Genomic DNA, 12883 nt, shown 5'->3' on the forward strand with positions numbered 1-12883 from the left:
CTATTGTACTCTTTAGATGTGCGCCCAGACAATGTAGTCAGTCCAGCTTTATTGGTGAGGTAAAAATATTTGATTATTATTCATTCTTTAGAGAAGGGACAGAATATCATTTTAGTTTACAGGTGAGTCTCGCTCTTTGTGTTTTCTTTAAGGCATTGTATGTTCAACTTGTATCCACAACTAAAATAAATTACCAACTTGTAAATGAAAGCACAGAATAAGTTTACCATAATCATATTTGTTTGACTTTGTCAGAGAATAAGCAACTAGTGAGTGATCCAGTGCTCCCCTGAGACCAGAAGGTTGTTGTATTGATTTCAAGTACACAAGCTAGTAACACACTGATTTGATTTCCTTTATTTGTAGTTTTATGACTGATACATGACCTTGTTAGATACCATTGTCCCAGCACACTTACTGTAAATGCATTTCACATGGAGCATTGATAATTGGCACAAAAAATATACAAATATAAATCCCTGTGTATAATACTGACTTAAACAAAAGGGAATAAATAATTATCCAAACATGACATGAAAAGATACAATTTCAGGGTCGTATCATGTCAGGACAAAACCTGTTTTTAATGATGTGCTGAGTTGTTTTAATTCAGTGTTCATTTAATCAAGAGGGGAAAAAACAAAAAACGAATCCAATCTTCAACTTCTTGCCCTTACATATTTTAACTTGACATCTTATCTGAGCGGAGTTCATAAAAATAATGTGTGAATATACTTCAACCAGATCAGACTGAGTCTGGAGATTCTTTACTTGGTCATGGAGTTAAAATGGCTTCACAAGAAAAAGACAGGAAAAAAAAAAAAGCACAAAATCATTTCTATCACCAGCAGTCGGCACAGGTGAAATTTGAGCTTCTTCTGCTTTCTGCACAAGTGATTTGTCAAAACTATTTTTAATTTTAAAAAGCACAGAGATGATTCAAACATTAAATGGATTGAAGCCCAGAGGATCTATAAGGCAAGCAAGCTCATAATGTATATACATATATTAAGGTTACTATTTACAGAGTGTTTACATATTGTTTCATCGCTCTGCCAACATTTGGGATGGGCTTTGTCTCCCCCTATTGGTTAACCCTAGTGTAACACTGCAGACAGAAGTACAGTCATGCTTTCAAATCTGACATTACGACGCACTCAGACGGTACCAGGTCCAGAGTGACCAGAAGAGCCCCTCCCAGAACAAAAGTTCAGAGTGATCTGACACCCACCACAGCCGGGTCTGACACCCCCTAACCTTCTGAAATAACAGCAAGGACATCACGGTCTCCTGATGTTGGTTTTGATTTCATCTTTTCCATATTGCTTTGCTTTATCCTGGCTTCTAAGATGAAGACATATTATGATGTGTAACTACACAGCTGCATTTAAGGAGTGAGAGGGTGCAGATGTGCTCCCTCACTTTCTAATGTTCAACACAAACAATATACAGACATCACAAATGATAGAAAAGCAGATATGATACCTCACAAACAACTGCAACTCTTAGGACTACTCTATGTTCAAGGAGGGAGCGCTAACACTCAGTTACAGCGTTATCTTAAGAGGCTGATAGCAGTTATTATTACTAATATCACATGACCGAAAGAACTCATTAAAATAGAAGCTTAATAAAGAAAAAACAATAGATGGATAAAACTCGAGTTGTGTTTATATGAAGGATAACAAAGCCAACAATAAACAAACCAGCACTGTAAACAACTAACTGTGTGAGAGACCTGAACTTAGCAGAGCCAGACTCACTCTTAATAGTGCAAAAATAAAAAGGGGTGGGGCTAAACTCTTACTAAAGGACGAGCTCTGAGGCCTATGTTTCAATCAAAAAGGCCAACGGAAAGTAAATAGAGAACTGAAACAGGGTTGATCAAATGGCATCCTGTAATACAGTTATTCAGATATGGTGGAGGGAAAAAAAAATCTAAAAGGTGATCACACTTCACAGAAAAAAAAAAATGTCTGTGCTCCAGGGATGACAACTTCTGACCTGTGCCTCCAGCATCCCTGTCAGGTCCACATAAGGACCAACAGGTGTCGCCTGCTCACACAGGGAGGGAGGACGTCTAGATTTCAACTGGAAGCTATAGAAGAGTATGCCAGAGAAAACAGAGGGGCCTCCAATTTAGAAAAAAAGGAATGAAGAATATATTTGACTAGAGAAACTTCAATTCAAAACAGCTTTAGACTCTTGGCGTGTACTAAGAGGATCTATATACGTCAAGGGGTTAAAGGAAAAAAGAGATTTTATAAGGATATATCGCTAACCACCATTTGGTTAAATAGAAAGAAACATCCCAACAGTTTATACATAAAAATATGATTAAAAATGAAGTTAATCAATGTTGAAGACCTGTTCTTAACTTTGAGGTGGCCACATACTGCTTAAAACAAACCTGCACATTGCCAGATTTTAAGCCAACATGAGGGACACAATCTTAGTGCTTGCTCTATTGTTAAGTACAGTGGGTAATGTGTTTGTGTGGTGGCCAAACAAGGGGGAGAGGGGCCTGCAGGCTGTGGGGTGGTGCAAGTTTAGGCAGGTGGATGTGGACAGCAGGCCTCATGGTGGCGTCTCCGCATTAGTAGTTGTAGTTTTTTTCTTTTGTCGTTGTCTTCTTCACTGTCTTGGTCTGAGTCTTGCAGAGGCGGGAGAGAGGGGGACAGGAGGGAGGGAGGAAAAGAGAAAGGGGTGGAAGTAGGGAGGAAAAAGAGAAAAGAAAGACAAGACGTGATTGTTAAAAACTGTGAGCAAGTCCAGCGAGGTTTGCCTAAAGTCAGAGGTTAAACTGAATTTTTTGAGAAATGATATTTTTAAAGGGCTATTCCACCAATTTCAGACAAACAGGTCAGTTTACTCTCTTTTTTTACTTTTCCAGTCTAGCCCTTGGAAAAAAAAAAAAAAAAAACACCATACACTATTTCTGTGCATTTGCTCACTCACAAAATCCATCCAGCAGTTTTTTCTGTCATTTTGGGCTCAAAGAAAGCCAAAGTGATTATTTGTGGACCAAAGAGTGATGGGACCATTACAGCTCTACACTACAATATCAGTCATAAAACCCTCACTATGAACTTTGAAAAATATGGTCAAGTAACATACAGGGAAAGTCTATTTAAGAATTCACACTCTGGACTAAAAGTTGGCATATTCAGTTCAAAAAACTCTGTTAACCTTAAAAAAACAACAGAATAACTAGGACATCATTAAAAAGGGCAGGGTTGAACCACTGTCACCCTCTGGGAGGGACATTTAAAACAAGAGAAACTCTCTGTTTCTCTGCAGAATATGTTATTGTCAGTAAACTGACACACAGCCCACAAACAACTTTCTCTCTATTTTCTAATACAGAATAACGTCAACATCACTGCTCCTTTGAGACGCCATGTCTCTACTGTGCCGGTTTACATCTGGGCAGTAAGGCGGGGACAGCAGTCCCACTAACCAAAGCTTCAGCTGGGCTAGTTGCAGGCGTCTGAGTTACAGCTTAAGCCCGGCAAACATTGTACAATTGAACAAAATAGCTGCGGAATGCCAGTTTACACTGTCCGACTGAATTGTTTACGACTCACAAAAAAATGCAAACATGGCAGAAAGTCATCACACCTGTCGGGAGCAGCCAATCAGGCTTTGATCGCCCATCGGGCCCCCCTGCACATTGCACGACTTCTGTTGAGCGATCACCACAACTTCAAAATTTATCATACAATTCTAAAATCATGTCAAAAGTGGGCTGAAAATTGAAATTGTATAGTGTACTCCTTCAGAAAAAAAGATTTAATAGCAAACAACATTTAAAAGTCAGTTAAACTGACTAGTCATTGTAGTGATTTATTCTTTTAGAAAACACATCTCTAATAGTGAACCAAAATCTCACCATTTTATAGGTTTCACAGTTTATGACTTTAAAATCATTCATTTGCTCTTGGGAGCACAAGAACATACCGAAACAGACCCACCTCTAAAAGAACAAAAGTAACATCAAACCGTCTGTTAATGTGACGTAAACTAACTTTCTTACTAAATAATCGACACCATTGATAATAAGTTTGACCATTCATAGAAACCATAAAATCAAGCAACTTTTTTTTCACACTCTTTAATCTGTACACATCACTAAACCAAAAAATGAATCAACCTTACTCTTGGCTCGTCTTCTAGTGTGTCTATGTGTGCGTGTGTGTCTCTCTGAGTTCACTGACCCCTACCTCTGTCTTTGCAGCTGCAGGTTTCTTGGTTGCTTTGACGGTGGTGCTGCGTTTGGGGGGTTTTTCTCCTACATCTTCATCAGAGTGTTCAGTCCTTGTGTCTGATTGGTCAGAGCTGTGTTGGGACGACGCATCGTCAGCATGCGCCAATGAGCGAGCTGCAGGATGAGACAAAAATCAGTGGTGACTAAATGAGAGAGTCACTCAAGTTTCATACTCAGAGCAGGTAAAACAGCTGATGAGCTGGTCCCCTCAGAACTCTATTTATTTGTCAGGGGAAATACATTTAGACATTGTTACATCTAATTAAAGTGCAATTGATGCAATGTGGACTTCTAGCCAGGGCTTATGGGACGTCACTGCGGTCATAGCCTCCTTTATTACCCATGACCTCATTCAAAATTGCACTTTTTCTTTACCACTTTTGCAGTTTAGAGTTTGTAATATAACGAGTAGGTCATTCTAAATAGTGGTCTCTTCTTACAGGATCCGAATAGAGATGTTCTAAATGAATTAAAATATGTTTGTCACTGCTGATGAAAGCAACCCAGACCCCTAAAGGGACACTTAAAATGAAACAGTCAAGCTTTCACTTGTTTGGGAAGTCCCTAATAAGAACTCACAGAATACACAGCTGTGGTTTCTAACTTTGTTGGTGAAGTTGGTCACAAGATGAATGTGAGGGGGGTGTCACGGAATAAAAAATATGAAGCTATCTAAAAAATAAAAAAAAAACACCTGAAAAAATGTATATTTCAAAGACTTTTTTAAAATTGTATTAACTAGTAAAATATGAGTTTTACCTCTTGAGGTTGACATTTTTACACAAATATATTACACATATTACAGTGGTGCAGGTGAAACTTTACAGGCTAACTGGTCTACTGTGTGATTTAAGTCACATTCTGCAGCAGTTTTTTTTCCCCAAGTGAGAGTGTCATCCTGCTTATTGTCTCATGCCTATAGGTTCATATTCTTCAGTTGGTGAAAGACATTGATGATACATGTATACGTGCATTCTGGAGTGACACAAAAGGGGTGTTCATAATCAAGGAATCTTTTACAGCAGTAGTGGTGAATTGTGGATCACGGATTGGATCGTCTTTTCCGATCGACCAAAAAGAAAAGGCATTTAAAATACAACTATTGTATCAAATAATAATTTTTAATATAGTCTATTATATTACAATTATATTAAGAGAGGCAGTTCAAACTCTCTTATTTAGAAAGTGCTTTACAATCTGAGAAGGAACAACTTTAGTGAATGTCTGTGTGTCTGTTTACCTGCTGCACTGCAGCGTGTGGGTCAAGTGGGGCGCGTGAGTTTAGGGACTATATCTTCAGTTTTTGGATTGACTAATATCGTTACAGCAGGCTATAACAGGCTGTATTAAGTGCAATACGCAATATTGTATGCAAAACCTGAAAGGCGGATCAGTGTGATCCCTTTCACTCCTAAAAAGCAATTGAAAGAAAAGCAACACCCTACTTACACTTCATGGTGTATCTTTTAAATTATTTTCTCATTGGTTAACAAACAAACAACCAGAAAGCAGCAGATCAAGGTAATGGCTCAACATCGTCAGATTAAGAAGCTGTGATACATGAAGTTCCACTGATTCTATGTCTCAGTTCACAGCTCACTGGCCCACACAGCCAGCCAGCCGGCAGTGTAGCAAGACACAAAGCCTCTCCTCCCACTTGGATCACATGCTTTCAACAGCATGTTGCATCTCCCCCCTTCCCTGCCATCCTTCAGTGCCTTAAATCACATGACACTACTTGGCCCAATTATGCCTAATCCTGCTAATAAATCAAAGAAGTCCTCTGTGGAAAATGCAGCCTAATCACCAATCCGGACTCAGATTATGGATGTATTAATGCTTTCTTGCATTTGAAGCTGCTAATGAAGCAGTGTACATTGTCCATGTTGTGTAGGCTTACTTTGCCGTGCAGCAGTGCTCTTGGCTCGGGGCAGCGTGCTGGCCCCTGAGCTCATCTCATCCATGGTGTCCCGTCTCGTGCGGGACTCTGACCTGTGCAGAACCAGGTCATCGTCAGCGTTGATGAGCGTCAGGTCCTGCATGCTGAAACTCCGCAGCTTGTCTGACAATACACCTTGCCCCTGGGAATCACCGAAAAAAAGGAAACAAGTTAAATCAGAGAAGTAACAACATGAGTAAATTGTTTATCTACCGCTACATCACTAATAACTTAGAGTTTATGTTTAGTGAAAAATAAGTGCAGTGTAAAAGTTTATCCACGCAAGGCTGCCAAGATGGGACAAACATTCTTGGCCATTATATTAAGCAGCCAATGTTCTAAATATAAATGTCTATTTTATGTCACTGCCAACTTTAGATTATTCCAAAACTTGAAATAAAATCCTCCTGATTGTATCATTTGGAGCTGGAATGGTTCGTAAATTAAGTCCCTAAGCGTTACATTTAACATCCCTCTGGATTTCATCCATTTGAAGAACTTACCTCTGGTTAGGCATTTTTTTCCCCTCATGTTTTTTTACGTAAATGAAAAATAATCACGATACTAAAATTCAACTCTATTGTTATATTTTCGTTTTTAGATAAACTGCTTAGTAAGCAGTGAAAGTTAAAATACAAGTGCGAAGATGGGCACAATGCAGTCACTTTAAAAGGAGGTACCGGTTTTCTTTCCAAGTTCTGTTATCGTTTCTTGTCCATGTCAAACACCCTGAAAACATGAATTTATACAATTTGTCTGTTGTTTAAAAATAATGCAGTGTTCACCTTGGTGGCTGCAGTGACAGCAGCGGTAGCAGCGAGGTTGAGACCCCTCTTTCCAAACCTCATCATAGTCTCATAACTCCTATCTTTGGCCTGAGCGATGTACTCATCTATTTCCTATGGCACAGGTACACAGTTGAAGGGGAAGAGTGAAAGACAACAAGTTCAGCAAACCAGATAAAGAAAAAGAGGGGTACAACATCTGAACATTTCAACATGGACATTCAAACCAGTTTACATTTATAAATGAATAAAATGTCTTAAAAAGGTCATGTTGGAACCTTCTCTTTGTTGGACAGGGTAGGGTGAACAAACTTGCGGTAGAGGACACTGGAGCCCTTCGTGTATGGCGACAGGAGCCAGATCACAAAGGCAATCTTTAGCTCAAAGTAAAATGGAAACCTGCAGGGGGGAAAAAAAGGCTTTGAGGAAGTTATAGACCCCCGAATTATAAAGAGAAACACATCATTAGAGAGGCTAAATGCTGATCTGACATACAAAAAGACAGAACGATCTGTGGGTTATAAATTTTGCTGCTGAAGTGAATAAAGGACATTTTAATGTAGCATGTTATACTAAAAATATCAAGAATACTTCACACTAGATATGCATGAATGCTTCTTTTGATATAATATAATCAGTTAATCTATCACTAGCTAGTTAAGGGTCACAATCATGAGCTCCTGACTCACCACGAAAGGAGCAGGTCTGTGGCCGTCTCTGCTGTAGTGAACAACGCGAACACTATCCAGTACATCATCCACTTCACCTGGACACACACACACAGACATGAATACACAAGAGGTGAGGAGAGAAAACATGACAAATATAGCACATGTAAAGACAAACGGCATCCAGTATGCACGTGCAGCGACACGTGGAGCCAAACAGACGTGCAGAAATGCAGCATATGTTTCAGTGCTGTCAGATCACATCAGTATGGATGAGTACTCTTAAGGAGACAAAGGAAATGTATGGCTCTGTCTAAATAAATGAAAGCTGTGAATAGGAAATCGTAAGAAAGCAGCACCTATTCATTTTGTGTTAATGCATCCTCTTAAAAGCAAATATATTTCACATCAAATTTGACTAATTTCAAAAAGTTAATCGTATTCATGCATTTATATCCACTTACAAGTCCAAAGCATAAACATAATGCTCAATCATTGAACTCATTAGAAGCAAGAGGAAAGAGGGAATGAAAACATCAGTTTTAAAAATGGCGTCCTCAGTCGCCCCCCCCCCCCCCGCCCGCCCTTCCTCCTATCCTTGTTCGCTCCTTCTGTAGCCCTCTGCTTTTGCAACAAATTGAGAGAGGAGGGGGGTTTCCATGGTAACCAGCCAGGAGGCGGCTGTTCTACAGTGCAAATCTAGGCGGAGGGCCAGAGTGCTCCTCCACCTCCTGGACCCCCTCTCTCTTTTTCATCCCTTCTTGCAGTGATGAGGTAAGCAATGAGGACCCTGACACTCAGCCAAGAACAGGACTGTTCTGCTTTCTATGCTCGTTTCCAGTCACAACACTCAAACTCAACATTACCACGTCTTTGTGTAGCTTCGATACTTTCTGACTTTTTTTGTACAAAATCTCAAATCTCAAACTTTTGTCTCCCAGCTCAATGTTAATGTTTGATACTCGAGCATGGACTGTGTTGGGTCATACATACTAATGGTAAACTGAGGGTTTAAGGATTTGTGTCTGTTTTTGGACATCATGAGAAATTTAAGAAGTGCATCTTTAAGCAAACAATAGTTTACATCAAGGGATTTGGTTGTGTTAATTTCAATGCTGTAGGTGCCAACAAGAAGAGTGGCTTCTTACCTTATTGGATATAACCTCATAAAGCAATACATTTTCTATGGCAATATAAAAGTATGAATAAAGTGATGATATTGAAAAGATTATCTCGTCTCAAATTAACCTTCTTGTGAACATTTACATTTATTTTTCAACCCCTAGGTTTGAACAACTGCACTATATGATTCAGACGGGTATTCACAACCTGCAGGCCAGCAGACTGTTATGTAACCATTATGAGTAGCATGCACATTCATGAAGTCTTTGCATATGTGGGATGAAAATAATCTGCTCAAACTGATGAAAGAATACCTAAACACTTCCTGAATTTTTATTTATTTACATGGAAATATTTTTAGTACCCATTTTATGTTAACAGAAAGTTCTCTTTTCTAAGTAGAACAAGGAAACAATTGAGATAAGGATAGACACGTGGAGGTATTGCTTTGTTTTTGACTCAAGTTGGGGCCCCAGTGACCATGTGAGATGAAGGTCAGACCTTCTATTCTTTGCTTTTGATAATGTTTGACAGTTATTGTTATTAAAAAATAAACTCAAGATTTTTGTAATCAGTCATCGGCGTATTTAAAGCAATAGTCAAAGTTATAAAACATTCCAGGTTATATGTGCTAATTAATTTAAAAAGTATACGGTGGAATGACTCGAACCGTTTAGAGCATGCCCAGCCTTGATTCCATCTGTGAGCTTTGTATTACGTCACTGATTACAATATGCATTCAAAACATAAGAACCAAAATAGCAAAACGCATCCTGGGGACAAACAAACAACCCAAAAGTCAAAAACGCTCTGCTGTGATTAAATAACTGGAGGTGATAACTCACATATTCCTTCACATTCTTCGTTTTGACAGCCTTGTATGAGGAGTAGGCTGGATACAGTGTCCCAAAGGCAAGGCTGGAAAAAGCAGAGGAGCAAAGAAACCCGGGTCAGAAAAGGGAGCTTCAGTTTGGGAACATGGCCTCTGGGTGCTAGGTCTGACACCTAATAAATCTCAGACTGCTTTTAAAAGCAGGTTAGCCATGCTATCTCTAAGATTATGTAAACATGTTAGAACTGTGTTCCTTATGCAGTTTGATACGAGTGGTAATATTAGATTTGAGCGTTGACTAGAAGTATCTTTTAAAATACAATGGCTTGATGCATAAGGACAGTTAATGGATTCAGGAAAGCTACAGTGAGTTCAAGTGGAAAAACACACAGAAGTCTCCTAGGGGTGGGTCACCATGTGTCAGTCCACGTGCAAATCGGGACACTGTGAACACAGAGCTGCGTTTTTGATGTGCATTTTGGTCGCATCCCATGCCACCGTGGTGATTTGTGATGATGTGACAGGTTGTCAAATTCTGAGTGAGTGGACATTAGAGAGAATACACAGGTCACAAAATCACTAGTTTGTCTGTATGTTTGATCATAGCTTTGAATATTTCACCTCCAACTTAAACTTCCTGTGGAGGCTATGTTCTCCCAGATGTTGGTAGTCTGCGTATATCTTGTTTTCTGAAGGCACTTACGTAGGTCTTCTGTCCCAGTAAGTATCTGAGGTGCTCAGTCATGTGGGCAGCACGTCTCAGCTTTGTACAGTAAATTGAGGCGACTCTAAGCAGGCCTCCAGGCCATTAGACTCTTTCAGCAGACGCCCCGTGCCTCTTATTGTGCACATCTCAGAGCTACTTCTGAGTTTTTCGAAACTCTGACTGTGATTAAAACATCAGATTATATCCACCTGTCTTAAAACTCTGTTCCACTTACAAATGTTAATGTAGAAAGAAAAAAAAAATCAGACTTTGAGGCAGCTGCATGTTTAAAGCACAGAATAAAGATGACAAAGAATGAATCTTGTGTTAGATATGCTGAGGCAATTATTATCTACATCAAGTCACATGTTTGCCTCACATCGACACATGACCACCTGAGGTGCAGTGAAGTAGAAGAGCCAACTGGAAGCCACTAAAAGTATCTGTTTGTCAATGTTATCCTCTTATTATGTAATCAAGTAGTCAAAAAGTGTATTTATGGGAAGGAACATCAGTAACAACTGTACACCTGGGTTTTTTAAAGATAATATTACAGTTTTAACCACGGCTGTCACTTCCAAGTGTGAGTATAGCTTAGTAAAACCACCATGAAATTGACAGGATTGTTGTCAGACAGGTGCACCTAGTGCTCCAATACATCAGTAGCAGCATTATAAAAGTATCTGCATATGGGATCTGAATTATGACAGCAGGCTTTAGTTGAGTCATCCACACAGTTGGGAAGTGGTGGAAACCCAGGCCTAGACTACTGATACTGCTATTCTGACCACAGGACAAATATATATATACATATAATATACTTAAACATCTGTTCAGTTATGTTGAAAATATACTTCCTCCACAATGATCTCGATATAGGGTAGCCCTGGATGGATGGATGGATGGATGGATGGATGCATGGATGTGCAGAGCAACATCCCTGACTGGCCTGCTGAGCTGAGCCACACCACTACATTTTACCAACTCATGGTACCATATGTTACCGAGATGCTGAGCTGTCAGAACACAAATACTCAGGTTGTGCCGTCTTAAAGAAGCCATGGCAGGCATTTTCCGTCTTCTCACTTGTCTGCAGCGGGGCTTGGATATTAAACAGATTGTAGTTTAATACAGGGGTCGGCTCGTTTCCCTGCCAACACATTATCTGCCAGATGAAGACACTTAGCTACCAGAGGCTAGTGAGCGCTGGACGCAGATTGTACTGCATCATGGTCTTAATTGAAGAAGCAGAAAGAGGGGACTGACACTTGTTTAGTTCAGTGCCTAAACAACCATTAAGCAGGAGTATTTTTCGACATTCGTGCATTGTAACTACAAAGAAACAGAAAAAGAGAAGCGCATCTTAGAAACCTAGCTAGCGTTTAGCATCAGGCAGCTGATGAATGGAGGAGTCGGTGATGTTGCTAACAGCCCAGCCCCATACTCACACTACTATCCTCGAAATCATCCAGGATACCATCTTTACGGACCACCGGCTGTCAGCCCTCTCCAATTCTAGGAAAACTAGTCAGATAACTGGCGGGCTAGATGCCCCCCCATTCCCCTCGAGGACGCCGCGGTTCGTTAAGAATTGAACCTGGTTACTGGCCCGGTGTTGCTTGCCCGTTCCGCGGCGCCGTCAGGTGGGTATAAGCAGCGGCAGCAGAGGATGTGCTGCAGTCTGGATCCAAGCTGCTCTACTTTACATCACTGTAGCAACGACTAGCTCTTAAAGGGCCAGAGCACCTTTTAAATGTGTCAATTTCACTGAGCAAAAAGTGTGCTCTTCCAGAAAGTTAACAGACATGACTGAACCTTACATTACTCTATATTTTATATTTTGTACATTCAAATATATATATATATTTTTTTTACATTATATTCTATTTTACTGTATATATGTGTATTAGTAATTTGAGTGTTTATTGCATGGCCTTGAGGAACAGTCCTTCCACATTTCACTGCACATCTGTATGAGCATGTGACAAATAAAAATCTTGAATCTTGAATTCTAATATTAAGTGTCAATGATTGGAAAGAAAACCATAGAGATAATTTTTGTTAATCAGAAAAGGGATTGGGTTACATTGACTTTAACTTGAAGATGTGCGAGGAAAGTAGCAACGATAAAAGGTTTAATCTCTATTTTGAATTGTATCCATGTTTTGATATGATTATACCTTATGGGGTGTAATAAAAAATGCAAGATACAATTATTACAAAGGAATTTAATGGAGCCATGATCTATTTGAGTTGATATCATTGGCCCATACAATTTAGTGTTTTTATTTTTAACAATTAACCAAGAAAAGATATATGGTTTGTGAATTTTCTTATCTGAACACTAGAGCATTAACGTGAAACTCAATTGTCTTTTTCCCCACAAATATTTATAAACTACCAGACTGCTGGTATCCTAAAAATGAGGGGAGGATGAATGCCCTGACTTTTTATTGATAATATCCACTCATTTAATCATTCTGTATTGATAAACCCCATGAAAAAACATCAGTAAACCTTTACCCTCCTTCTAGATTAATATGTACAGCCTTCCTTGCCCCATT

The 12883-nt window shown here is 39.5% G+C and overlaps 1 protein-coding gene across 1 annotated transcript; it reads right to left on the reverse strand.

The window, feature by feature from the left end:
• Window positions 1-341: 341 nt before the first annotated feature.
• reep2 (receptor accessory protein 2) lies at window positions 342-12018 on the reverse strand. The gene is made up of 8 exons (XM_020646485.3): window positions 11768-12018; window positions 9627-9699; window positions 7681-7757; window positions 7270-7390; window positions 6992-7105; window positions 6168-6348; window positions 4224-4381; window positions 342-2653 (listed from the first exon to the last, which is right to left on the reverse strand). Exons 1-8 carry the CDS (start codon window positions 11797-11799, stop codon window positions 2597-2599), a joined length of 813 nt encoding a protein of 270 aa, XP_020502141.2. The 5' UTR covers window positions 11800-12018; the 3' UTR covers window positions 342-2596.
• Window positions 12019-12883: the final 865 nt, after the last annotated feature.

Source organism: Labrus bergylta, chromosome 9 (assembly GCF_963930695.1).
Source record: "Labrus bergylta chromosome 9, fLabBer1.1, whole genome shotgun sequence".
NCBI classification, from domain to species: domain Eukaryota; kingdom Metazoa; phylum Chordata; class Actinopteri; order Labriformes; family Labridae; genus Labrus; species Labrus bergylta.

Coding starts and splice junctions, on each gene's coding strand:
- reep2 (XM_020646485.3), bottom strand. CDS start 11,799: ATGGTATCCTGGATGATTTCGAGGATAGTAGT. Junction 7,758..9,626: donor CGAAGAATGTGAAGGAATAT/GTGAGTTATCAC, acceptor GTGTGTGTCCAG/GTGAAGTGGATGATGTACTG. Junction 7,391..7,680: donor ACAGACCTGCTCCTTTCGTG/GTGAGTCAGGAG, acceptor TCCCCCCTGCAG/GTTTCCATTTTACTTTGAGC.